General features: G+C 37.7%; 1 protein-coding gene across 4 annotated transcripts; it reads right to left on the bottom strand.

The window, feature by feature from the left end:
* Window positions 1–4,166: 4,166 nt before the first annotated feature.
* LOC106875809 (thymidine kinase 2, mitochondrial) lies at window positions 4,167–27,417 on the bottom strand. 4 transcript variants are annotated; one of them, XM_014924085.3, is made up of 11 exons: window positions 27,261–27,417; window positions 23,343–23,410; window positions 18,944–19,018; window positions 17,575–17,628; window positions 13,925–14,014; window positions 12,235–12,308; window positions 11,274–11,362; window positions 9,013–9,092; window positions 7,918–7,998; window positions 5,798–5,935; window positions 4,167–4,430 (listed from the first exon to the last, which is right to left on the bottom strand). In XM_014924085.3, exons 1-10 carry the CDS (start codon window positions 27,322–27,324, stop codon window positions 5,852–5,854), a joined length of 759 nt encoding a protein of 252 aa, XP_014779571.1. In that variant the 5' UTR covers window positions 27,325–27,417; the 3' UTR covers window positions 4,167–4,430; window positions 5,798–5,851. The 4 variants fall into 4 exon arrangements, with proteins under 4 accessions (XP_014779571.1, XP_089209040.1, XP_014779573.1 ...); XM_089352914.1 differs by having other exon boundaries at window positions 24,386–27,390; XM_014924087.3 differs by lacking the exon at window positions 27,261–27,417 and adding an exon at window positions 27,149–27,259.
* Between the last annotated feature and the right edge of the window lie 61 nt (window positions 27,418–27,478).

Raw genomic sequence — 27,478 nt, forward strand, 5'->3', positions numbered from 1 at the left:
ACAGAAATGGCGTGTGCAGCTTTATTTATATGGGAATATCCCCCCCTCCCACTTTCCTACGAAGTTTCGGATCCAATGAATAAATACATCTATCACGTAATAAAGTTTTTAATTGATATTTTGCTATGAGTTAATTCATTATATTACGACAGAAATAAAACAATGGATTATCCTATTGTTTTATATCTAAAATACGAATATTCCAACTACTTTTTAAAACTGGCCTGAATCGACAGAGAGAATAATATTTGCAACCAACCAGCATTTAGCCCGCAGTTTAACATGGTTTATGGATGGAATTTTTGCAATAGCTCCCAAAATTTTCCAACAAGTATTCATCATTCGTGTTCCTTTTAGTTTATCTGCCGTAACATGCCTTTCTGTCGGGAAAGTCGCAATCCACATATGAAGAACTCCTTGGATAAATGCAATCATCTGGGATTCAATCCAGTGCTATTTCAACAATTCTGGGACCACACGTATCATCTCGTGGCTGTTTTCTACCATCTGACCCAAAGTACATGGAGAAAGGTACAAAGTTTGGGACTGACCACTGTGTACAGGAATGATGACCGGGGGAAACATTTTTGTAGAATGTTGGATGGACTGGCTTTTCCATCTGTAGACAGTGGCCAGTGGTATGGGTTATCTAATGGATAATGCACCTGATGTTGAAGGACTGAAAGATCTTGTAGACTATTTCAGTAGTACATGTATTCGGCACTTAACATCTCATCTAGGCAATAGCTCTTCTTGATGGAATAATTTCTCCGGTACGCATGAGAAAGGTTCCTCCCTTGTTTCCACCGCAGTTATGGAATGTCCACCTGGCAACTGTTTATAATGATGGTCGCACCAACACTTATGCGAGAGCTGGAATTTTAATTTCCATGAACTTGTGGGGTATGCCCACCCAACCATCTGGAAGGCCTTTGAAGGCATTCGAAAAGATGCTCTTGTATCAGAAACACTGATTAAAGATTCTCGTTGCGAACCTCCAAGAAACCGAGTGAAACGTGTCACAAAGGAGTATCAACAACATTTGAAGAACCTATGTCTGGACTATGCGAAGGGCACAGCATCAGGTTGTCATAAAATGAACCTTAAAAGAACCTCAACATAAATTTGCTTTCAGTTTTCAAAGATACCTTAGCGGTTGGTTGCACTATAGGCCTTCCTTTTTTTTTTAAACATGTTTTTTATCTATACATGGGGAATTATAGTTACTCAAGCAAACAAAACAATCATGTGAAGTGGGCGGAGGTAAAGAGTATGTGTACCTCCCATTTTCTGTGTACCAACACAGACGCTTCTAAGTGGAACCAGCACCCACGAGCTCGCAAGAATAAGACACCTAAGCTGAGAGACGAACGTAGAGGACATTCCTATTTGTATGGATGGCCGTGATTTTACTTAGCTTGATAATGATGAATGTGGTGGTGGTGGTAATGATGGTTTTATAGCTGGTTACCGTTTTGGCGGTGGTAATGGTGGTAGTTGAGATAATGACGATGCTGCTGGTGATGAAAGTTTTCGACTTGTAAAGCACATTTCTTGAAGTAAATGTTTTCCCTTTTCTTAGAATTCAGAAAATATATATACTGAGTGGTAAAGACTCTTATGTTCTGTTTATTTTATTCAACTTATTTTTGATTACTTAATAATTGGAATTTTGGAAAATAAAAGTTGTTTTTTTTTTTTATAACCGCAATTTCTGTTTTTGTTTACTTGAAATTAAAAACCAAAAAATTCAAGAGATTTGGCTGTTATCTCTAGCATGTGGAGAGATCTTCGAGGCTTAATTTCATGCGCTGTCTGAAAATCACCTAAAAAAAATTCTGGGGTCAATACATTTCACTATAAAAATTCTTCAAGGTGGTTAGCCCAGCATGGCTGCAATCTAATGATTTAACAAGTACAAAAGAAAAACGAAATATATCACAGAAGTGGTTTGATTAGGATTTTTAAAAAATTCCTGGGCTCCATACAGCGATCTAAAAATTCTTCAAGGTGGTTGCCACAGTCTAATAACTGCAACAAGTAAAAATAAAAACATTCTGTCAATAAATTCGACTAAAAATTCCTCAAGGCATGTCCTCAGTCCAATGACTGAAACAGGTAAAAAGATTTTTAGAAGATATAAAAAAAAAAACAAAGAATAACCAAAAAATATAACGGAGGGAGTTATTAAAAAATTTCAAGAGATTTGGCTGTTATTTCTAGCATATGAAAAGACCTAGGCTTAACTTCATGTGCTGATTGAAAATCATAAAAAAAAATTCTGGGGTTGCTACATTCAACTAAAAATTCTTCAAAATGGTGCCCCAGCATGACTGCAACAAGTAAAAAGGAAGAAAAAATTCTGGGGTTGATACATTTGACTAAAAACTTTTCACCCGGGCTCGTGCCCGCGGTGCCCTCCTACTCAACAGGTCATTGGAAAGTTGCCTTGTTGGTATGGCCACAGCCTAATGACTGAAACAAGTAAAAGGTGAAAAAAAAATAACTGAAAAATATAACCGTGGGGCTGTTGTCCACTTTCACACTTTAACTATGGGACTTTTGTCCTATACTCGCAATGAAATGTACATTACTTAACAGTTTGGTGTCCACCCCACACTTTTGCTTCTTCATAACTCCCTCTAAAATGCATAATTTCTAATGAAACTTTACAGAAATACATTTTCTGTAAGTATAGATTATGATTATACTGACGGAATTTAGAAAACAAATCCTAAAGTTAGGTAAATTTGGGGTAACAAAGTTAGACAGGGGAGAAAATTATATAAAAATTCATCCTCCAAATAAATAAAAATTTTTTCTGATCTTAGCAAAATCATCATAATGTATAGCCTCTGTAATATCTCATTATAAATTAGTCATTTTAAAGAAAATTATGAGGATGGGGTTAGCTAAATAAATGGAGAAGTTAAACAAAAAATCTCAGACAAGAGATCTCAAACCAAAAACCTGGTGGTTAGTCATCTGTTAATGTTGACATAACATTAATGTAGCGTTAGTTATTGTTTTTTTTTTCTCTCAATATGTTTCAGATTAGTTATCTATGAGAAATCTATAACTTTATCCTAGATATAACAGTATTTGTTGGTAATAAATAAAAACTGTAAAATATATTAATATATCTGAAAACAAAACAAAGATAGTGGTGACTACAATATATTTGAATATTGTGCCATATCACCTTGTAGAGATCTCACTTGGCCCTGCCTGACTGAGATTCAAAATCGAATCTAAGATTTCTTGCTCACCAAATCCACCCACTATGTTGACCAAGTGGGAAAATCTCTGTCAAAAGGAACATTGATTGATGTGTTTCCAATTGACCCATGACCTCGTTGTGTCAGAAAATTCAAATGGATAGGTGACCTAAATGTGTAAAAGTTATTCATATAATGGCATATCCATCTTTCTAGCTGGAATGGGCCATTATAAATACTAGCGCTCCGCAAACAGAAAGGGAGTGACAGTCTCCAAGGCACAGTAGAGGATCAGGGGAACTGTCTTTCCTCCTGACTAAAAGATAAATAAAAATAAGAAGTTTGCTTCCTAACCATATAGTTCTGGGTTCAGTCCCACTGCATAGCACCTTGGTCAAGTGTCTTTGGATTGACCAAAGCCTTGTGAGTGGATTTGATAGACAGAAACTGAAAGAAGTCTGTCTTGTGTGTGTGTGTGTGCATGCATGCATGTTAATGTCTCCTTACCTTGACTTTGTGATAGTTGTGAGTGCCACCATCATGCAAACTGTCTTTTTCTAATCTGTGAAAACCTGTCTGGTCATGGGGAAATATTACTTTATTTGGAAACAGGGGAGGGTTGGTGATGGGAAGAAAACCCAGCCACTGAAAATCCACTTCAACAGATTCCAGCCAACCCATATGAGTATGGAAAAGTAGATGTTAAAATGATGATGCCTGACTAACAGTAGCAAAATGCTTTATCTTTTCTGGCGGTGGTGGTGGTGGCAGTTGTGTATTACTAATTTTCTTTGATTTTGATATTATTACTAGTGGGTTGAGAGATTTCCTAGAGTATTAATTATTACCACTCTTATGTGCTTAGAATGGATGGCACAATTGAGAGAGCACAAAACAAATTGTTGTATCTTGGGACAGTCATTTTACCAATAAAAACAAGTACACTGGTTCTATTTAACTTTTTATTATTATCAGTCAACTAGTTCACTAATTAACCAATTGACTAATCAAATACTTGATTAATCATTTGGTCAATCATTCAATGAGTTGTTCTGCAAGAGCATTTTCGTTACCATTTGTGACTTCATAAATGACATACCCTTGTTAATCCAGATCTATCACGTTGCATCCAAACAAAGCAATTTGCAGTATTTCGTCCTTTTCAGCAATGAGTTCAAATCACACTGGGGCTGATTTCAGTTATCATCCCTCCTAGGTCAATAAAATAAATAATCAATTCAATCAGCTACACCACTTTGTAACTTTTTTTTTTTTACCAATGTGAGAAATTATGATTCAATGATTAAAAATGAGAAATGTTAAAGCACTGAGTAATTGTTGTTTTGTCATAGGCTAACCTTGATCAAGCAGACATTTGACTGAAAGTGTTCAAGCCATGATTATCTTGTCTTTGCTTAACATCAAGTGTATCCAAGACTAGATTTCCTGGACACATTTATCACTTTTTTTTAAAGATGATAAGGTGTAATTCAAGGAGAATTTGCCTGCTATTTCTGGCAGATCAAACAGCCACAGAGAAGCCTCTACTTTGGCTTAATTATGCATCATACTGCATTATGTCCTGTGTAACCTTTTGTTTCCCTTCCTCTATTTTCTGAGCTTGAATCCAACTAAGACTTTCATAGTCTTTCATTCTACCCAGGTCAGTAATACATGTAAATCAAGTGAACAACAAAGCTTCTATTGACCTTGCAGCCAAATTTCCATTCAATCTCCAATGTCTTAAGAGAGGGAAACATAAGACAATGTTGTTCTTGATATATGAAAGTACAAGATGACTCCAGCTGGAACACTTTTGAACATGGGTCTGTTCAATCAGGGTGAAGCAACGATGAATATCCATCACATTTTGAGACAGATTCCATAACTGCTACTTCTGCCCAACAAACCTTTGGTCCTATGCCAATGTATGAAATCATAAGTCAATCATGAATCCATATCAAGTAGATGATGTTCTTCTTTATCCTTTATCTTTTACTTGTTTCAGTCATTGGACTGTGGTCATGCTTGACACTACCTTGAAATATTTAGTCAAACAAATTGATCCTTTTTCCAAGGTCTGGTACTTATTCAATCGGTTACTTATACCAAACCACTAAGTTATGGAGATGTAAACAAGCTGTGGGGAACAAACATGCTGTTGTAGACACACACACATGACAACTTCCATAAAGTCTACCAAGTTCATTTACAAGGCATTGGTTGGCCTAGGGCTATAGAAGACACTTGCCCAAAGTGCCATGCAGTGGGACTGAACCCAAAACCATGTGGTTGCAAAGCCATCTTCATAACCACACAACCATGCCTGTGCTTATTCACAGCTCAAATATAAAATTATTTCTTATCAATTAGTAAACCAGATGATGCGTATATTGATTATGATTGTGGCCTTCAACTAACATGCAAATTACCATTAACAATAAGTTTGATGATTAGGATTTTATTTGAAGGCTGAATATACTTTATTTATCAAGATGCAGAATGGTATATTTGTTATATTCAATATATATTGTATTGTCTTTAGTCATAAAATGCATTGATTAAAAAATAATACTTACATTACATAATCATATGTTGACACAAAACTATCAGACATGAGTATTATGCATAATTCATAATGCCTGGCACAAAATCTGTGATTTTTCCTCTTCATAGACATTAAATAATTTTTCTAAATGCAGATTTGTATCAATAACCTGGAATGTATAATTTTTGATAATACTTTTAAAACTTGAGTGAAAAGTTTAAAATATTGCTTTCAAATTTTGGCACAAGGCCAGCAATTTCAGATTAGACTGGTACTTATTTCATCAACCATGAAAGGATGAAAGGCAAAGACGACCTTGGAATTTGAACTCAGAATATAAAGATGGGCAAAATTCCACTAAGCATTTTGCTTGGTATGCTAACAATTCTGCTAGCTTGCCGCCTTCATAAAATTAAAAATATTACTGCAATATTTAAATTTCCAATAAACTGGGAAAAGAATGTATTTTTGAAAAATAATTTTAATGAAATTTATTCAATGAAAATGCTTTCGATGAAACTTGAAATTAAAAAATAATAACAACTATTATGTGAAAATATCCTTTAATAAAAACAGCTATTCTGTAAGGACAACCTTTTTTCTTCTTTCAGCTTTATCTGGGAGTTTACAAATAGCATAGCTGACAAGATATTAGACATTATGAGAGATTAACTGTTTATATCCAGTCACTGTCACTAGTTTGTATCTCTGGTTCAAACAGTTAGGTTCATCATCATCATCATTTAACGTCCACTTTCCATGCTAGCATGGGTTGGACGATTTGACTGAGGACTGGTGAACCAGATGACTACACCACACTCCAATCTGATCTGGCAGAGTTTCCACAGCTGGATGCCCTTCCTAACACCAACCACTCCGAGAGTGTAGTGGGTGCTTTTTATGTGTCACTGGCACGAGAGCCATGCTCAAATGGTGTTTTTTTAGGTGCCACCTGCACAGGAGTCAGTCCAATGTTTTGTTCACATGCCACTGGCACGAGTGCCAGTAAGGTGAAGCTGGAAACGATCACACTCAAATGGTGCTTTTTACGTGCCACCAGCATGGAAGCGAGACCGCTGCTCTGACAGTGATCCCGCTCAGATGGAGAAGAAAATGGATCTATTTCAAAACGGGGGCACCAGTATTTTCTTAACGAAACACTAATGAAACACTTTGAAACTTGGGACACTGGTAGAATGTGTCATATAAAACATGTTTTACTCTTAGTCTTCTTAACAAAAAAAAGTACATCGCAAGTTATTCCATGTTAAAGTTGTCGTATTTCTGTAATTTCAACCAATCACTGACGTCTATTCAGCTGAATAGAGTTACTGCTGGGCGGTCATAAAAATGTTATTCCCTGTGACATATTTCATCCGGTTTAATCGTAATTTATACGCATATATTGTTTATATAATAAATTACGCTATGTGTATCTATGTGTGTAACAATTTTAGAGTTCGGATTCTAGAGTCAGGGTTAGTTTTAGGGTTAGGGTTAGGGTTAACAGTCTAGTTAGGGTTAGGGTTAGGGGATTAATACGATATACACCGTTACAGCGCTAACTGTTTTCAACTGAATAGACGTCAGTGATTAGTAGAAATTATCGAAATAAGACAATTTTTTACATGAAATAAATTCGAATACAAAAATTTTTTTCTGTTCTATAACACAAAATAGATAAGTATACAAAGTTTGAAAGTGTTTCGGTACCAAAAACACTACATAAAACATAAATGAAAACTGGTGCCCCCGTTTTGAAATAGATCCAAGAAAATCCTTAAAGATTTGTACTGTTTTTTTCTCCATGAATTATCAAGAAAAAAAATTTAGAAAAAGGTAAAAAAGATGAAGAAATTGGGGTGAGGAGAGAGAAAATCAAAATATTGAGAATATGTATTTTGGGTGAAATCCTAATTTCCTGTATCAAAAACACAGGAATCTGAAGAAATTTAGAAAAAAATAAGGTGGGAGTGAGGGGTGGGGTGCAAGTGTCACCTCAAACATGCTAGAAACAACAGATAAAGGACAGGATTTCTGGGAAAACTTCCTCAAGTTTATATTGAAGATCATGTTTTTAAATACACCCATCACAAACACAAATTACAGAATAGAAAAAGGTCATTTCAATTGGATTTGAGTTGTACTTACTTTAACAGGAGCAGGTAATGGGCCATAAGATTGTTTGATAAGCCACTCTTCATGGATCTTGTGAAGGTTTTCTAGCAAAGACTGGAAGAAACATAAAAAGAAAACTATCTGATAGATAAAGCATAAACATTTACATGTGAAGAGAATGGTTGTCAAAAACTGAATTAACAATAAAGTAATAGAAGCTACCAAAATAGAAATTAAACCAAGAACAAGTTGAGAGATGCAATGTTTGAGCTGTCCTGCTCTCAACAGCAAACTGTGACATCTCTCCTTAACTTACAAAAGATGGAGCTCTGCATTTTAATACAAGCTTGTTGATAGCTGAAAGCCTGTTTAGAAGTAGAAGTTATCAAGATGTGATGTTTGCAACAAGCATCAATAAATAAAAATACACTATACATTTTCTCAAACACATGTGTAAATCAACACAGCTAAAAGTAAAACCTCTCTGGATATAATTTGAGAAAATAACACATTGTATTGCTAATGACAATGAGTGATAGGATACTGAAAGTTGCAAAGCACTAGCTACTATGAAAAAAAAAAAAAAATTACAGTCCAGGAATGGCTCTGTGGTTGAGAAGCCTGATTCTCAATCATGTGGTCTTGGTTTCAAGTGTTGGGTCTCACAGAGGCAATGATAAATGACCAGGACCCTTGGTGATATGCTGTGCTCGAGCAGAAAACCCATCAAGCCAAGTGAAATCATAGTTGTGGCAGATACTGGTGTCATGCAACTGGCACATAAAAGCACCCATTACACTCTGTTAAGTGGTCGGTGTTAGGAAGGGCATCCAACCATAGAAACCACTGGAATCTGGTACAGCCCTTCAGCTTACCAGCCCTCGTCAAATTGTCCAACCCATGCCAGCATGGATAACAGATGCTAAATGATGATGATGATGAATGATGATAAATTCATTCTGAAAAATAACAGTGCAAATATCAATGCAGAAAAAATTTAGCAAACAGAATTTTCAAATTAGTAAAATCAATTACATTTTTGGTTTCAATGTCCCAGATATCCACATTCATTTCAGGAAAGAGGTGCTAACAGCTATTTATAAAGAATATAACAGTAAAGGTTCTTACCACTGGAACAGGATCTTCTTCTTTTCTACATCTTTTTTTCAATCTCTCAAAGCACAAATGAGGATCTGCCTTTAAATATACTGAGAGAAAAATGAATATCAGTACACATGCAGATATGCATACACACACATTATATAAATAGCACATACAAACAAGAGATGCTAATCAACTCATCTGAATAAGAACTGACTTGGAACATGGAAGCTTGTACAACCCATGCTAGCATGGAGAATGGACTAAATTTATTATGATGACATACAAATAATGATAATAATTATTATTATAATAAGCATCACTATCATTTAATGTCCACTTTTCCATGTTTGCATGGGTCAGATGGAGTTTACTGAAGCAGACTTTCTCTGAACAGATGCTCTTCCTGTTGGCAACCCTCACCTGTTTTCTGAGCAAGTTTAATATTCCCCTATGGCAAGACACAGAATATTGGATAAGAATGACACTGCTTGTATGACCATGGCACTCATTTACAACAGTCACTCATGCAATGTCAAGATAAGGAGACACAAATATACACACACAAACACACACAATGGGCTTATTTCAGTTTCCATCTTCCAAATCCACCGACTGAACCTGAAATTATGTGGTTAAGAAGTTTGCTTCTTAACCACAGAACCAAACCTGCACCTAAAACACATACAGTGCTGGTACAGCACTCACTCTCTCATTGATATTCCGGTGTGGATGTCAATGTATGCTCAAGAAACAATTAGCAAAAGCATTGTACATGCTACCAAGTCATACTTGCTCACAAGTGATGGCTTTGGTTTTGCTTTTCTTCATAGACACACACATAAGTGCAAACACACATACATATACAAACATATCTTCAGTATATCAAACATATAGAGTAATCAATACATTAAAAATATACATATAAAAATATATAAATATATAGATATATACATTAAAAATATATTGAAAAAAATAAATACTTGTGAGGCTTCTTTAGAAGCTTATTTTCCCTGATGAAGGAGGTGGTGTCCTATAATGGATGTAAATATCTTTTATATAACAGGACAACCAAACCCTCAGAAAGGATTGTTCATAGGATTAGCAATACCTGTACAATTTCTTAAAGACTCTTAATTCTTTTTATGACTTTGTTTTATAATCTGTAAATCAATCTATATGTGTATTTAATTTTTCAATATATTTTAAATGTATATATCTATATATTTATATATTTTGATATGTATATTTTTAATATATTGATTACTCTATATATTTTTATATATCTATATATTTTTAATCTGTTTGATATATTGAGTATACTATCGGAGAAATTCGTACATGCTAGGTCTCGGGCTGAATAAATATAAATGTATATGTGAATTTGATTTGCCTAACTTTGATTCTTACTCATACATTATTCTAATACCTCAGCTTTAAAATCCTAGAACTTCAAAGTGAAGCCTATGCATTGGAGCAAATATTTTTCCTTATAATCATATACAAACATATATATAACAAACTGGTAGTTGATCAGTTATAACAACAAGTGTTCCAGTTGATCTGAAGAATGGAACGACCTGCTCATGAAATTAACATGCAAGTGACTGAGCACTCCACAGACATGCATACTTTTAACATAGTTCTCAGGGAGATTCAGCATGATATAGAATGTGACAAGGCTGGCCCTTTGAAGGCGAGCTGGCAGAATCATTAGAGCGCCGGGTGAAATGCTTAGCGGTATTTCGTCTGCCGTTATGTTCGAAGTTCAAATTCCGCCGAGGTCGACTTTGCCTTTCATCCTTTCGGGGTCGATAAATTAAGTACCAGTTATGCACCAACTTAATCCCTTTGTCTGTCCTTGTTTGTCCCCTCTATGTTTATCCCCTTGTGGGCAATAAAGAAACAAGGCTGGCCCTTTGAATTACCAGCTGAGTGGACTAGAGCAACGTGAAATAAAGTATCATGCTCAAAGACACAATGCACCACTAGGAATCAAACTCACGACCTCGTGATCATGACCCAAATTCCCTAACAACTAAGTCATGTGCCTTCACACACACACACACACACACACACACACACACACACACACACACACACACACACACACACAAAATCAGACAGTAGAGCATCAAACTTTTACGGATACAAACACACACACACACATATATATATGTATGTATGTATGTATGTATGTATGCATGCATGTATTGTATGAAAACAAAATAGCAGTTAAAATAAGACTGTGCCCAATTAAATTCAGATGTATGATTTAAAATACATACCTATTTGGTCCAACCCTAAATTATGTTTATATATCAGCCAGTGGAACCATTTTTTTAAAACTGCAAATTCAAGACCATTTAAATCTTTACTGAAAAAAAAATATATAATTGAACCCTGTGTAAAATGTTTAGAAATCTTCAAAGAATTTCACCACACCAGAGTTTAATCACTTCTAGATTAACATTCCTACCAATCATAGGGTTAACATATATTTTTCTATATGGTGAATAGGTCTGTAATGCATGAGCTTTCAATGTGGCTCAATTTGTTTATACCTAATGTGTGCAATACAATTTACTAAGATATAATAAAACTATCTCATCTCAAGCTTTTTTTATCCTGTCTCTACTCTGTGTATCCACCACTAAGTCAATGCTCGCATATTTAATGCAGTGTGCCACTGGTAGTGGCAATGGTGGTGGTGAAGGTGTTGATGGTGGTTTGAATCATTAGATAGCTTGTTACCTAGACGATGTAATTAGTGTTGAAGGCAATTATAGTGAGATTATTGTAGCAAGAGTATGAAAAAGATGTAAATTTTACTTCTCTATTTTTTGCTTGTGGCTGACTTGAAGTTATCAGCTGGCTTGACTGATAACTTCAAGTTTGTGAACCATAATACTTTCAAAGTGTTAGTCTCCACTTGTCATTAGGGGTCTTGAACACATGCTCAGATGAGGACTGACCTTTATTGGAAACTCTACATGATGTTAGGCTTCAAAAGATGCAAAGGAGAGGCAATCTTCATAAAACCAGACTCCTCTTTGTCCATGCATCATTGTGAAACTGCTATATAGTTTGTTGGTGTAGACAAAAGTGTAAGAAATTACATCTTTGCTACTCCAAATATCAATACACATTAATTATATTTCAAACACTTCATATTTAGATGTAGTTTTTTTTTTTTTTTAATTGATTTGTTTAAAACACAACAATAATGTTTTTCAGAAATAGCCTTACCTTAAAAAATTGTTTCTGATAAAGCAATGGTAAGTGCTAAACACTGAGCGTTCAAGCATCCTGACAGTTTTAGTCTGAAATACACATAAACACCTGATTAAAACCATTTTAACACTTACATCATCTGTGCATTTATTGTTTCTTATCAAACAACAAAATATATATATTAAATCATTGAACAATTCAAAGAGAAAAATATATATACATAAGTTCCTCATTGGAAATGGTTGTTAAAGTGTTGATATTAATTTATTTTAAGACAAGCTGGCAGAATTGTTAGCACACTGGGAAAAGTGCTTAAAAGCAATGTGTCCGTCTTTACGTTCTGAGTTCAAATTCTACTGAGGTCAACTTTGCCTAGCATCCTTTTATGATCAATAAAATAAGTACCAGTTGAACACTGGGGTCAGCATAACTGACTTACACCTTCTCCTGAACTTGCTGGCTGTGTATCAAAATTTGAAAGCAATCTAAATTAAGTACAAGTTGAGCAGTGAGGACAAATGTAATCAACTTACCTCTCCCTGAAATTACTGCACCAAAATTTGAAACCAATTTATTCAATATCTAAAACAGTCAGCAACAAAACAATCCAAGTTTTCCAACCCTCATTACCTCAATTCATCACCCTTTATTTCCATTCATATGACCTCTGACTTTGTCCTTGGCACAGTGCATCTCTCTCACATACCACCCCCACACGCTTCACATCATCTTTGCTGCCACTCCTTATCTTCCTGACCCACATATTCCTCCACCTCCTCCTCTAACTAACATTGGCTTCTAATTTTTGACACAAGGCCAGCAATTTCAGAAGACGGGTAAGTCGATTACATCGACCTATGTTCAGCTGGTGCTTATTTTATTGAACCTGAAATGATAAAATGCAATGTCAACCCCAGGGGCATATAAAGTCAGAAAGGAAAATTAGAAAAAAATCTGACCAAGCATTTTGTCCAGTATGGTAATAATTCTGCCCACAGGTTGCCTTCTCCTCCTTCAACTAATATTCATGATTGACCATGCTTTAAGCCATATTCATCAATCACTGCACCTCCCTCTATCCTTGTCTCTATCCATCTGCCACTCTCCTTTCACACTCCCATGAACTTAATTACCCATCCATGCCACTTCTCTTACATTCACCATCCTATAACTTGAGGATGTTTCTTGACCCGTCTTAACCCCCCCCCCCATCTTTCTTTCCACCTGGGGCAACCATATATCTACCTACAGCAAGAGACCTGCTCCTCTCTATCATACTTTAAATGCTCAACTCGCATAAAGCCACCTCCCTCAACACAACTCCTCATTCAGTTATAGGAGGTGGAGGGGGTCTTGTCTTGTAAGTTACTTGGTGACCTCACTAATGCCAGAGCCACATACAAAGCACTCAGAAGTTGTTGGTGTTAGAAAGAGCATCCACCTATAGAAATCGTGCCAAAGCAGACATTGGAGTTTGGTGCTATTCTTTGGCTTCCCAGCTCCTTTTGAATCTCCAGCCCATGCCAACATGGAAAAACAGATGTTAAATGATAATGATGATACACAGATGGCCAGAATTAGTCATCACAAGACAAGAATTTTATCACTGAGGAGAATTTGTAGAAGGGCCCTGTGACTTGTTTTGTCATGAGGAATGAAATAATCCAATATATCAGACTAAGAATTTTTTCTTTTAGTTTCTCACTGGAGGTCTGGTATGCAAGTCAACTCGTGTCAGTAATGCATGGCTGTTAAACGTGAAACTCCACCGTGACGGATCTTGATAAAGTTGTTCCTAAGAAAAAAAGTTAAAAAAATGAAACGTTATTTTCTATCAGAAATTAGTTTGTTGATAGAATGTGTTAGTAACAACATTTGTGCATTAACAATTATATAAGGTTAATTACAACCAGCATAATTAGAAACATTTTTAGAAATACAAATAGAATCCTTCATTCTCAACACCACCATCATTATCATCAACATCATCATCATTATCATCATCATATAGCATCTGTATTCCATGTTAGCATGGGTTATGATGGTTTGACTGGAACTGGCACCAGATTCCAGTCTGATTTGGCTTGGTTTCTATGCTTGGATGGCCTTCCTAATGCCAAATCATGGGTGACTTTTATGTGTCAGCGGTACAGGTGCTTTTTATGTATCATCGGCACTAGCCATGACTATAATTTCACTTGGCTTCATGAGTCCTCTGAAGCACAGCAAATCACCAAAGGTCTCACTCACTTGTCATCACCTCCGTGAAACCCAACATCCAAAGAACATGCTTCACCACCTTGTCCCATGTCTTCCTGGGTCTACCTCTTCCACAAGCTCCCTCCATGGTTAGAAACTGACACTTCTTTACATAGCTGTCCACATCTATAAGCATCACATGGCCATATCAGCACAGTTGTCTCTCTTGCACATCACATCTGATGCCTCTTATGCCCAATTTTTCTCTCAAGATGCTTACACTCTATCGTACATGCACATTTATTTTGCTAAAGTTGAAAACCTTACATTTGAGGAGTTACACTTTTTGAAACAGAATAGGCTCAAATAAAATGGCCTAAAGTTAAACATAATCATTTGTTTCAAATAACCCCTTGACAAAAAAAAATGGAATCAAAGGTCCTTCCAGAGTCATAGGCTCATAAGGCTGGTTTTCCAGACTCTGTAGCATATATATATATATATATATATATATATATATATATATATATATGTGAGACCTTTGGTGATTTGCTGTGCTTCAGAGGACTCATGAAGCCAAGTGAAATTATAGTCATGGCTAGTGCCGATGATACATAAAAAGCACCTGTACCGCTGACACATAAAAGTCACCCATGATTTGGCATTAGGAAGGCCATCCAAGCATAGAAACCAAGCCAAATCAGATAAAGCAATTAAGAGTATGAAGACCGGGAAAGCCCCCGGCCCATCAGGAATCACTGCAGAGATGCTCAAAATATCTGGCAGTGTTGGCTATAGCCTAGTCACCCGTATTACGAACCAGGTGATACACGAAGGAGTCATACCCAATGACTGGTGTAGCAGCATCATAGTCAACTGCTACAAAGGTAAAGGTGACGCTTTAGATACAAATAATTACAGAGGCATCAAGCTGTTAGATCAGGTTATGAAAGTTACAGAGAGGGTCATAGCCCAACTAATTAGGGAGCGAATCAATTTAGATGAGATGCAGTTTGGGTTCGTGCCAGGTAAAAGCACTACTGATGCCTTATTTCTAGTGAGACAGTTGCAGGAGAAATACCTAGCTAAGGATAAACCTCTGTAGCTGGCTTTCGTTGACATGGAGAAAGCCTTTGACAGGGTCCCCCGATCCCTTATCTGGTGGTCAATGAGGAAACTTGGGATAGAAGAATGGTTAGTGAGAGCTGTGCGAGCCATGTACAGAGATGCTGCCAGTAAGGTGAGGGTTGGAAATGAGTACAGCAATGAATTCCGGGTAGAGGTAGGGGTCCACCAAGGTTCCGTCCTCAGCCCCCTCTTATTTACCATAGTCCTCCAGGCAATCACAGAGGAGTTCAAGACAGGTTGCCCCTGGGAGCTCCTCTATGCTGATGACCTTGCCCTAATTGCGGAGTCACTATCAGAACTAGAGGAGAAGTTTCAGGTGTGGAAGCAAGGTCTAGAATTGAAGGGCCTTAGAGTCAACCTAGCTAAAACCAAAATCCTAATAAGTAGGAAGGTAGATAAAACACAAACCCCTTCAGGTAGATGGCCCTGCTCAGTATGTAGAAAAGGAGTAGGTAGTAACTCTATAAGATGTACCCGGTGCAAGCTATGGACACATAAGAGGTGCAGCAACATCAAAGGCAGGTTAACTAGCAAGTTAGTTCTTGTTTGTGGCAGATGTTCAGGTGCAATAAAGACTGCAAACAAACAGGAAACAACTTCTATCTCATTCCAGGGTGAAAAACTAGAGGTAGTCGATAGCTTCCGCTATCTGGGCGACCAAGTTAGTAGTGGGGGTGGGTGCGCTGAAAGTGTAGCTGCTAGAATAAGAATAGCCTGGGCAAAGTTTAGAGAGCTCTTACCCCTGCTGGCGACAAAGGGACTCTCACTCAGAGTAAAAGGCAGACTGTATGACGCATGCGTACGAACAACCATGCTACATGGCAGTGAAACATGGGCTGTAACTGCTGAGGACATACGTAAGCTCGCAAGGAATGAAGCCAGTATGCTCCGTTGGATGTGTAATGTCAATGTGAATACCCGTCAGAGTGTAAGTATCTTGAGAGACGATTGCTCTGGTATGGACATGTGGTGAGAATGGAGGAGGATAGCTGCGTGAAAAAGTGCCACACCCTAACAGTTGAGGGAACCTGTGGAAGAGGTAGGCCCAGGAAGACCTGGGCTGAGGTGGTGAGGCAAGACCTTCGTACATTGGGCCTCACCGAGGCGATGACTACTGACCGAGACCTTTGGAAATGTGCTGTGCGTGAGAAGACCCGGCAAGCCAAGTAAGATCGTTGCCAGTGCCCCTGGACTGGCTCTTGTGCGGGTGGCACATGAGATGCACCATTTTGAGCGTGGCCGTTGCCAGTACCGCCTGATTGGCTCCCGTAGGATTTTCGAGTGAGATCGTTGCCAGTGCCCCTGGACTGGCTTGTGCGGGTGGCACATAAAAGACACCATTTCGAGCGTGGCCGTTTTCGTGCGGGTGACACGTAAAAGCACCCACTACACTCTCTGAGTGGTTGGCGTTAGGAAGGGCATCCAGCTGTAGAAACTCTGCCAAATCAGACTGGAGCCTGGTGTTGCCATCCGGTTTCACCAGTCCTCAGTCAAATCGTCCAACCCATGCTAGCATGGAAAGCGGACGTTAAACGATGATGATGATGATGATGATATATTCCCTGATCGGATAGAACACTGGTCTATCATGAGATTGCTCATTTTTACCAGCTGAATGGATTGGAACAATGTGAAATGAAGTGATTTGTTCAAGAAAACAAAAGAATCGCCTGGTCCAGAAACCAAAAACCGCAATCTTACTCCAGTGCTGGTGTCATGTAAAAAAGCATCTGTGTTGCTGCCACGTAAAAAGCACCCAATACACTCTGTAAAGTCATTGGTATTAGGAAGGGCATCCAGCCATAGGAACCATGCCACAACAGAAGACTGGTACCTGGTGCAGCCCTCTGGCTTGCCAGCTCCTGTCAAACTGCCCAACCCATGCCAGCATGGAAAACTGGAAAACGGATGTATGATGATGATGATGATGATGAGAAGTACAACACCCTAAAGACTAAGCCACATACCTCCACAATTGTTTTACATTCAAAGTTGTATAAATGAAATTTATAAGAAGAACAAACTCACCAAAGAATTATGACCATCAACATTTATCCATTGCTCTATTGGTTCCTGCATTGTCTACAAAACAAAATTAATTTATATAATAAATAAATTATAAATTCTATATATGTATGTGTGTGAAACCTATGCCTGAGGTTAGAACCATGCTAGTGCCTACAACCATGCTTGCACCTGTCAAAAATTAGATATTGCCTTTTAATTATAGATAAACACTGCTATGATTCACATACAAGGTGATGTGACTGGTTTATTTATATTATTTATATTTTAGTACATTAAAGCTCTGACGTCTGGCAACTGACTTGGTAGACACCAGCAAAACTATCCACCACCTTTCCAACAACAACCTTGGACACCCTTTTGAATTTGATATGTCTAACACTCATGGACATGCTTACAAAATCAAAACACAACACAACCCCCATAATTTTCAGAAATATATTTTCCTCTTCAGAATTGCATAAGCATGGAATGAACTGCCTGCATTAGTTGTTGGCTGCCAAGACACTGCATCCTTCAAAACATCCATGCTTCCTGAAATTCACCAACAATACACCTGATGTCAACCTTACCTCTTTTTTTTAATGACTCATTCACTAGTCACTTCCTGTGCTTTATTCTACATACTGTTCATGCACTTTTGGCTATTTTTTCTGATGAGTTGTAGAACACCTGAACTCTGTATACAATAAGTTCATTATCATTATTATACTTTAATATATTGATATTTTCTGCTAATTTACATGTAAGAATAGAACATTCCAACAAGGTAAACACATCATAGCCTCAACTTTCATGAGGAAAACTTTATGATTGGGTAAAATATTTATGCAGTACAGTTTTTTTATAGATATTTTTGCTACTTCAATATCTTGTAGATAAAAAGGTGGTGAGCTGGCAGAATCGTTAGCACGCCGGGCGAAATGCTTATCGGTATTTCGTCTGCCGTTAAGTTCTGAGTTCAAATTCCGCCGAGGTCGACTTTGCCTTTCATCCTTTCAGGGTCGATAAATTAAGTACCAGTTACACACTGGGGTTGATGTGATCGACTTAATCCCTTTGTCTGTCCTTGTTTGTCTCCTCTATGTTTAGCCCCTTGTGGGCAATAAAGAAACAAGAAACGTTAGTATGCCAGGCTTAGCAGTATTTCATCTGTCTTTACATTCTGAGTTCAAATTCCGCCGAGGTCAACTTTTCCTTTCATCCTTTTGGGGTCAATAAATTAAGTACCAGTTGCATACTGCGGTCAATCTAATCAACTGCCTTCTCCCCAAAAATTTCGGGCCTTGTGCCTAGAGTAGAAAAGAATATCTTGTAGATAAATCTATAACAAAAACAATCTTCAGTGAACCCTGTTACTAGTTTTACTTACCTCAACATTATCAAACTGGTCGAAATAATTCAGCAATGTAGTCTTCCCACAGCCAATATTTCCTTCAACAGATACCTACAAATATATACCAAAAGATTAATCTGAATCAAGATGTTATATGAGTGATATAATGAGTAAAGTAACAACTATTGAAAAGGTTGTAAGATGCAACGAAAATTTTAGGAAAAATAAATGAATAAACGAGTGGAAACTTTTCCAGTGAGTGTGTTAAATAATAAGGCACTAAAAGAGAATGACTCTTCCCAGACACAACAGAATAAAACTTAAAAATTAATTCTCTTCTTAAGACTTAATTCTCTTTTACAGATTACATAATTTGTTTTTTTAACTAATATTTGTATTTTTCTCAAAACTAATTATTGTTTCCATAAAAATTATGAAACTGATTTTAGACATTTATTCTGTTTTGGAAAATGCATTATCGTTTATCATTTACTTGCTTCAGTCACTGGACTGTGGCCATGCTGGAGCACTGTCCTGAAGAGTTTAGTCAAACAAATTGTCCCCAGTACTTATTTTTGAAGTCTGGTAGTTTTTTGTCTGTCTCTTTTGCTGAACTGGTAAGTTATGGGGAGGTAAATAAGCCAACATCAGTTGTCAGATGGTGGTGGTAGGACAAACACATATACACACACGTTTCGAGTGGGATCGTTGCCAGTGCCCCTGGACTGGCTCATGTGCGGGTGACACATGAAATGTTTCGAGTGGGATTGTTTGCCAGTGCCCCTGGACTGGCTCATGTCCGGGAGACACATGAAATTTTTCGAGCGGGATCGTTGCCAGTGCCCCTGGACTGGCTCATGTGCGGGCGACACATGAAATCTTTCGAGCGGGATCGTGCCAGAGCCCCTGGACTGGCTCATGTGCGGGCGACACATGAAATCTTTTGAGCGGGATCGATGCCAGTGCCCCTGGACTGGCTCATGTGCAGGCGACACATGAAATCTTTCAAGCGAGATTGTTGCCGGTGCCCCTGGGCCGGCTTTTGTGCGGGTGACACATGAGGTTTTTCGAGCGAGATCGTTGCCGGTGCCCCCGGACTGGCTCATGTGCGGGCGACACATGAAATCTTTCGATCGAGATTGTTGCCAGTGCCCCTGGGCTGGCTCATGTGCGGGTGACACATGAAACTTTTCGAGCGGGGTCGTTGCCAGTGCCCCTGGACTGGCTCATGTGCGGGCGACACATGAAATCTTTCGAGCGGGATCGTGCCAGAGCCCCTGGACTGGCTCATGTGCGGGCGACACATGATATCTTTCGAGCGAGATCGTTGCCAGTGCCCCTGGACTGACTCTTGTGCGGGTGACACATGAAATGTTTTGAGCGGGTTCGTTGCCAGTGCCCCTGGACTGGCTCATGTGCAGGCGACGCCCCTGGGCCGGATCTTGTGCGGGTGAAACATGAGGTTTTTCGAGTGAGATCGTTGCCGGTGCCCCTGGACTGGCTCATGTGCGGGCGACACATGAAATCTTTCGAGCGAGATCGTTGCCAGTGCCCCTGGACTGGCTCATGTGCGGGTGACACATGAAATGTTTTGAGCGGGATCGTTGCCAGTGCCCCTGGACTGGCTCATGTGCGAGCGTGAAATCTTTCGAGTGAGATCGTTGCCAGTGCCCCTGGACTGGCTCTTGAGTGGGTGACACATGAAATGTTTTGAGCGGGACGGGATCGTTGCCAGTGCCCCTGGACTGGCTCATGTGTGGGCGACACATGAAGTCTTTCGAGTGGGATCGCTGCCAGTGCCCCTGGATTGGCTCACGTGCGGGCGACACATGAAATCTTCCGAGCGGGAAAGTTGCCGGTGCCCCTGGGCTGGCTCTTGTGCGGGTGACACATGAGGTTTTTCGAGTGAGATCGTTGCTAGTGCCCCTGTGCTGGTGACACATGAAATTTCGTTGAGCGAGATCGTTGCCAGTGCCCCTGAACTGGCTCTTGTGTGGGGTTGTTGTGGGATTTTCGAGCGAGATCGTTGCCGGTGCCCCTGGGCTGGCTCTTGTGTGGGTGACACATGAGGTTTTTCGAGTGAGATCGTTGCCAGTGCCCCTGGACTGGCTCTTGTGCTGGTGACACATGAAATTTCGTCGAGCGAGATCGTTGCCAGTGCCCCTGAACTGGCTCTTGTGTGGGGTTGTTGTGGGATTTTCAAGCGAGATCGTTGCTGGTGCCCCTGGACTGGCTCTTGTGCGGGTGACACATGAGGTTTCTCGAGTGAGATGAGCGTGGCCGTTGCCAGTACCGCCTGACTCGCCTTCGTGCGGGTGACACGTAAAAGCACCCACTACACTCTCTGAGTGGTTGGCGTTAGGAAGGGCATCCAGCTGTAGAAACACTGCCAAATCAGATTGGAGCCTGGTGTAGCCATCTGGTTTCACCAGTCCTCAGTCAAATCGTCCAACCCATGCCAGCATGGAAAGCGGACGTTAAACGACGACAACGACGATGACGACATACATACATATGCACAATAGACCTCTGCATCTACCAAATTCACTAACAAGGCATTGATTGACCCTGAGTTATAGCAGAAGACACTTGCCCAAGGTACCATGCAGTGGAACTGAACCTGAAATCATGTAGTTGCAGAGTGAGTTTTTTGACCACATAGCCATGCTTGCACCTATTATATAGTTCTTTCAAAACTAATTTCCATTTCTACAAAAACAATGAAATTAATTAAAGACATTTATTTTTAAAATTGTAGGACCAGGATTGTGTATTTTAGTAATCTTTAGAACTTGCTGAGCTATTGATGGAGTCTCAATAGAATCATTTGACCTACTAGAAACAGCAGCCAATTCTCTCTCAAATAACATCCTACTATCTTTAAAAAAGAGGACATATCAGATACTGCAGTCTAAGATACACTGTGTTTGAAGATAGGTTATGATTTGAATGCCTTTATTCACAGATCTACTTCCTGTGGCAGTCCTGGGGCAATGCAACAACAAAAGCTCATACGGTGTTTATTAAATATAAAGCAAGTTATGGTATTCTGGATGTGTAATATTCCTTTGTGTGTGTGTTTTTAATGATTTTTCTGACGAGGCAATGCAGCAGCTTTGACTAATGGGGAGAAAAAGAAGAAACCACAACATACAGGCTACTACAATAGAAAGCATGACATAAATAGATCAAGTTATTGTCAGACTATTGATCAATTATCAATAAATATTGAATAACATAAGGCTCCAAACTAAATCAAATGGACAGAATGCTAGTTTATTTCAGGTAACATCTCTAGATGAACCAGTAACTATTCTTTAATGGCAATACCAGATTAAGAAAATTTTTTCAAGTACTGCTAATGTCAGAATGTTAGCATGAATAATAATCATATAATTGGGCATCAGTATTATTTAACATCCACTTTTCTGTGCTTGTATGGATCAGGTGCAGTTTTCTGAGGCAGAATTTCTACAGCTGGCAGTCCTTCCTGTTGCCAGTCCTCACCTGTTTTCAAGCAAGGTAACATTTCTCCCTAGCCAGACATATCTTTGCAGAATATTGGAAATGAATGACACTACTTATGTGACAGTGACACTCATTTACACTAACGTAATGTCAAGGCAAGGAGACACAAACCTACACTCACACATACAGGGTCATCCCATAAATAATGCGCTTTTTTATACTTTTTTTTATTTTTCAAGATTAAGATAAAGTTCTTTTTTAATATAAAATATCCTCTCCTTCATTTTCTACAATGCTCTTACATCTGTCTGGTAGACCTACAAAGCCCTCTTCCAAAATTCACTTGTCTGTGACGAAAAGTACTCCTCCAGTACTGTTCTGACCTCATCTACAGGATTCATATTTTTTTTCATCCAAATGATTTTGAAGACTACAGAATAAATGATAATCAGATGGGGCAATGTCAGGTGAATATGGTGGGTAGGGCGTTATCGTTTCCCATTCAAACTGCTCCAGCCTTTGGAATGTCATCCTCATTGTATGTGGCCGAGCATTATCCTGATGGATGAGCACCTTTTGTCTTGAAACCAAAGATGGTTTGTTTTTCTTCTAGTGCTGACTTAAGCTGCTTGCAGTAGATCTTCTTTGTTATTGTTTGGTTTGGGTTTTGTCAATGTAAGTAAGTATAAAATCATACAATTCAATAGTTTAACAAGATCTGATGGAATAGAAGCCTGCACTGCTTTCCAATGTTTTAGTTTTGTGGTGGTCTCTACAGATGGATGCCATTCCTAATGTCAACTACTTTACAAAGTACAGGTTACTGTGTTCATGGAACCTGAACAAGTGAGGTCACCTTGTAATTGGCAAGACTAAAAAACTGCCATGACTGAAAGGAGAATAAGAGAGAGGGGGGGAGGTTGATTTCAGGAGATGAAAAGATGAAGTATGATGAGGAAATTATTACCATAATCTGCCTTGGAAAATTCATGACTTCCTTTAATGCAGAACAATTCTTTCTGTGGAGTATTTTATCTGTATAAAAATTAAAAGTAATGCAATTCAAAGGATAAGTTCATATTAAGACTATTTTAAAGGCAAACTATACAATGTTAGTCAAGCCATTGAGAGAGTTTCTAAGCAGTTATTATCCTAATATCACAAGTAAATTTTCATTAATAAATTAATAAATTAGTAGATTTTCATCCATCCTTAGCTAAAACAAGGATCATATCTTGATTCATAAAATTTTAGAACTGCATGCTCAGATGTGATGACAATGATCAGCATTGTTAAACAAATATTAACCAATATGCCAGAAAGATATGAAAGATATTACTGGTATTCAAACAGTTACTTTTGTGCTTCAGGTGTACAAAAAAATATTGTATTTGATGGCATATAAGACACTTATTTTAAATAAACACTCACAAAAAATTTGCCTTGGGTCCTATATATAAAGGTGGGCCTACATTACATGCTTTAATGCAGTAAAAACTTTTTCTTGAATATGTGCTGCTGAAACTGATGTGCATCTAAAGTGCTCATGTATCTTTTATGCCATCCTATACAATAAGTAACTAGAGTTACAGAATAACAACATAATTTTAAAAATCAAAAGCTAAAATTTTATTTCATATATAGTAAGTATGCTTTCTTAATTACATACAACAAGTATAATTTAATAAGTAATCATACAGTTGTACATGTCATGATGTTATGAATTAGTTATAAAAGCTTCTAATAAAGGGTTTTATTCTACAAAATCTATAAGAGAAACATTCAAATATATTACATTAGAGGAAGATGATAATTCACATGTATTTCATCAGAGAACAGATATAACATAAAATAACTTCAAAATATTTTAATAACATAATTGTAACAAATGGTATAGAATTTTCTTTCACCCTCTGAAAGTTCTTTATCCAAAGGAATATATGAAAAAAGGCACATTATAAAAATTGGTTGTAAAAGAATGATGCATTGCTCTAATAGTAGGGTACTCACTTTATTTGATAAAGTATTGTAGAGATCTTTAGTTATATATAGATCATATCAAGGAAAAAAATTCTGTACCTCGTCCTTTCTAGTTTAGGATAACATGCAATTAAGATCCTCAAACTTGCTATAACAAAGCTTAATAATCTCTGATAATCTTGTCTTATGATCCCCACATACAAAATATATCTAAACTTGCATCACAAAACTATAACCTTCTTTTTCAGGAACAGAAAGTACTTCATTGCCACTGCAGTTACCATTGTTATCATCATCATCATCATTTTTATGTACACTTTCCATAAGGTTATGGGTTGAATAGTTTGACAAGATTCAATGAGTTGTAGAACCATGCCATGTTTCAGTATTTCAGTTTTGGTATGATTTCTACAGCTTGATGCCTTTCCAAATGCCAACTACTTTACAGTAATTTTGTCATAGCATCAACACTAATGAGGTTACTTTGTAACTCACAAGACTAAAGAGTCCTTTTGCCTGACAAAGGTAATAGGAAATAAAATGCTTGATTTATATAAGATGTTGAAAGGTTAATGTAAGATAGGAAGAGGTTTGTTGTGGGGGAGATTTATGGCAGCTTCATAGTTTACGAGTGGATGGGAGTGATACCACAAAGAGAGGTAAATATGATGGTGACATACCATCAAGGTAATATATTCAAGAAGATGAGTAGAAAAGAGCCTTGAGACAGGAGAATCAGGAGTACGGGTTGTTAGAATATAAGGGGAGGGTGAGAGATAGATATAAACATGGGGGTGGAGGTGGTTAGATGAATGAAGGTGAATGATGGGAATGGTGAACAGGAGTGGTGTTGATCAATGGTAAATATATGGATAGAAGGACAATAAGAATGATAGAGAGATGTCAACTGGATGTAGCACAGAGGAAAGTAAGTGGAAACTGATAGTATACTTACAATAGTAGAATAATACACTAGATAGGAAAGTGATGAGAGCTGGAGTTAAAGGTTGCAAGTGTTGGAGGAGAAAGAGAGACAGATACAAATGCGTGGTGGATGATGGTAAATATGGGTGAGAGTGACAATGGTAAAGATGAGGGATGGATGTCAATAGGAAGTGGCTCGGGGAAAAGACCCAGTTTTCTCAGTGGCAGGGAAGAAAAGAGAGAAAGAGTAAAAGAGAGAGAGAAAAAAGAAGCAACAGTTGTAGTCTTGACCAGGACTCTGGGTGAGGTATCCAATGTTTTCAAAACTTCAGCAATGTCATGCTAGCATAGTAGGTAGGTCTTGTCAAGCAGGATGTATTGCCAATCATCTTGGTCCTTTATCATCTCCTCTATGAAGTTCAACATCTTGGGATCAGCATTCACCACATTACTCCACATCTTCCTGGGTCTCCCTCTTCTTCAGGTTCCATCTACTGTCAGCAATTGGCACTTCTTTATACAACTATCTTCATCCACATGCATCATCTGGCCAAACCAACATAGTTTTCTCTCTTGCATATTACATCGAATTCCTCTTAGGCCCAGTTTTTCTTTCAACCCTTTGTCATTCAAGCACATTGCCTGACTCAACAAATCTCAAACAAGACTTTGAATGGAATACTGCTTCCACATTTTGGACAGGCCTTCTGCTATACACAAAAACATTTTAGACCAGTGTTTTTCAGAAGGGGGAATCCGATGTAATCAGAAGGGGGATTAATAAGGCCATATTTAATAATATTTGGTGGTTTTTAACTTTATAAAACTTGTCCAGCATCATGATGAAAAAAGAAGAGTTAAATAGAGGCAAACGCTTTTAGTCTTATCGTTAAAAGGTGAAAGTTTCGCTAATATTCTTATTATTTTAAGGGTGTCTGTTATTTGTCAGAAAACCACTGAATTAGTGGACAGGAGAGTACTGGTAAGATAATATAAATCAGTGGTTCTCAATCAAAGTCCATATAAGATTTTGTTGTTAAAATTTATGTGCAATAAATTGGTTTAACTTTTACAATACAAAAATATTTTAATGGCTGGTGGGGTCCATCTGAGTAAAATAGGGATTAAAGGAGTCCATAGGTTTAAAAAATGGTTGAGAAAAACTCCTATAAAGCATCATGCATGGCATTGTCATAACTGAGACAGGATCCAACAATATAACATATATAAAATATATTCATAAAGCATAGTTATTAACTACCCAAATGTATCGAAGGTTAATAGAAGAGTACCGTTATTAGCAAATGCATGACGTAATTGCTTTACTTTTCTGCAAAATTAGGGACTTAGTCGCTTTGACGAATCCAGAAGTCACAGGGGAAAAAATTCACTGTTAAAAAAAAGTCACGTGTAATACCATCATATATATAAATAGAATTGTCAAAAGGTACAAGTCATGTATTGCCAGTTAATAACTGATTTAAAATATTTTGTTTTATTACTTCAATAAATTATGATTGACTTGAATATTTTTGTTTGATTACCTGACTTTCTTTCCTATACAAAATTGTGATTTTTTTTCTGTGACTTTATTACCGCCACCATAAATTAATTGTGACTTTTTTCTTAGCCAAAATTGTGACTTTTTTCCCTGTGACTTTATTTATCGGTCACGACTTTGACAATCTTGCCCTCCAGTATATGAGCTAGAAAACACCTGAAATACTTTCACTTTCGTACGACAATGAAAACAAAGAAGTATCTATAAAAGACACGTGGAATGATATTGCTTAATAGTGATAGTAAAGATTTACACAACTAGAGAAAAGGTTAATTAAATTGGAGGTAATATGAATTAAAGCGACATACTAAATGAAACTGTTGATTTTGCATCGATGCAAAATAGCACTGAATTATTTTTAAAGAATTAGTCAATAAACTTTCCTGCCAAATTAGTAAAAATTATTGCAAAGTTTATCACCTTGTTTTCTATAAAATTTTAAACAAAAATAAGGTAAGTTTCTAAAATTTCCAACTCGGAACATTGTAGGTAATAAAGTGCTCCAGTTATATAAACAAAAAGCTGACGAACATTAAAGTAAGAATGAACTTCCGGTGAAATCAACACCGGTTCTGAGTGGGAAAGGAATGAAAAGATTAGAATCTTTGGCTCTTGAAATATTTGATAAAATGTAAAAT

This window comes from Octopus bimaculoides, chromosome 5 (assembly GCF_046866305.1).
Source record: "Octopus bimaculoides isolate indiv1 chromosome 5, ASM4686630v1, whole genome shotgun sequence".
Lineage (NCBI taxonomy): Eukaryota > Metazoa > Mollusca > Cephalopoda > Octopoda > Octopodidae > Octopus > Octopus bimaculoides.

Bases quoted from the DNA above. Each gene is read 5' to 3' on its own strand.
- LOC106875809 (XM_014924085.3), bottom strand. From the start codon at position 27,324: ATGTTCCGAGTTGGAAATTTTAGAAACTTACCTTATTTTTGTTTAAAA. The intron at 12,309-13,924 runs GTGAGAAACTAA...TGTGTATTTCAG, and splicing joins ACTTGCATACCAGACCTCCA to ACTAAAACTGTCAGGATGCT. The intron at 5,936-7,917 runs GTAAGTACAACT...TATACATTCCAG, and splicing joins CATTACCTGCTCCTGTTAAA to GTTATTGATACAAATCTGCA.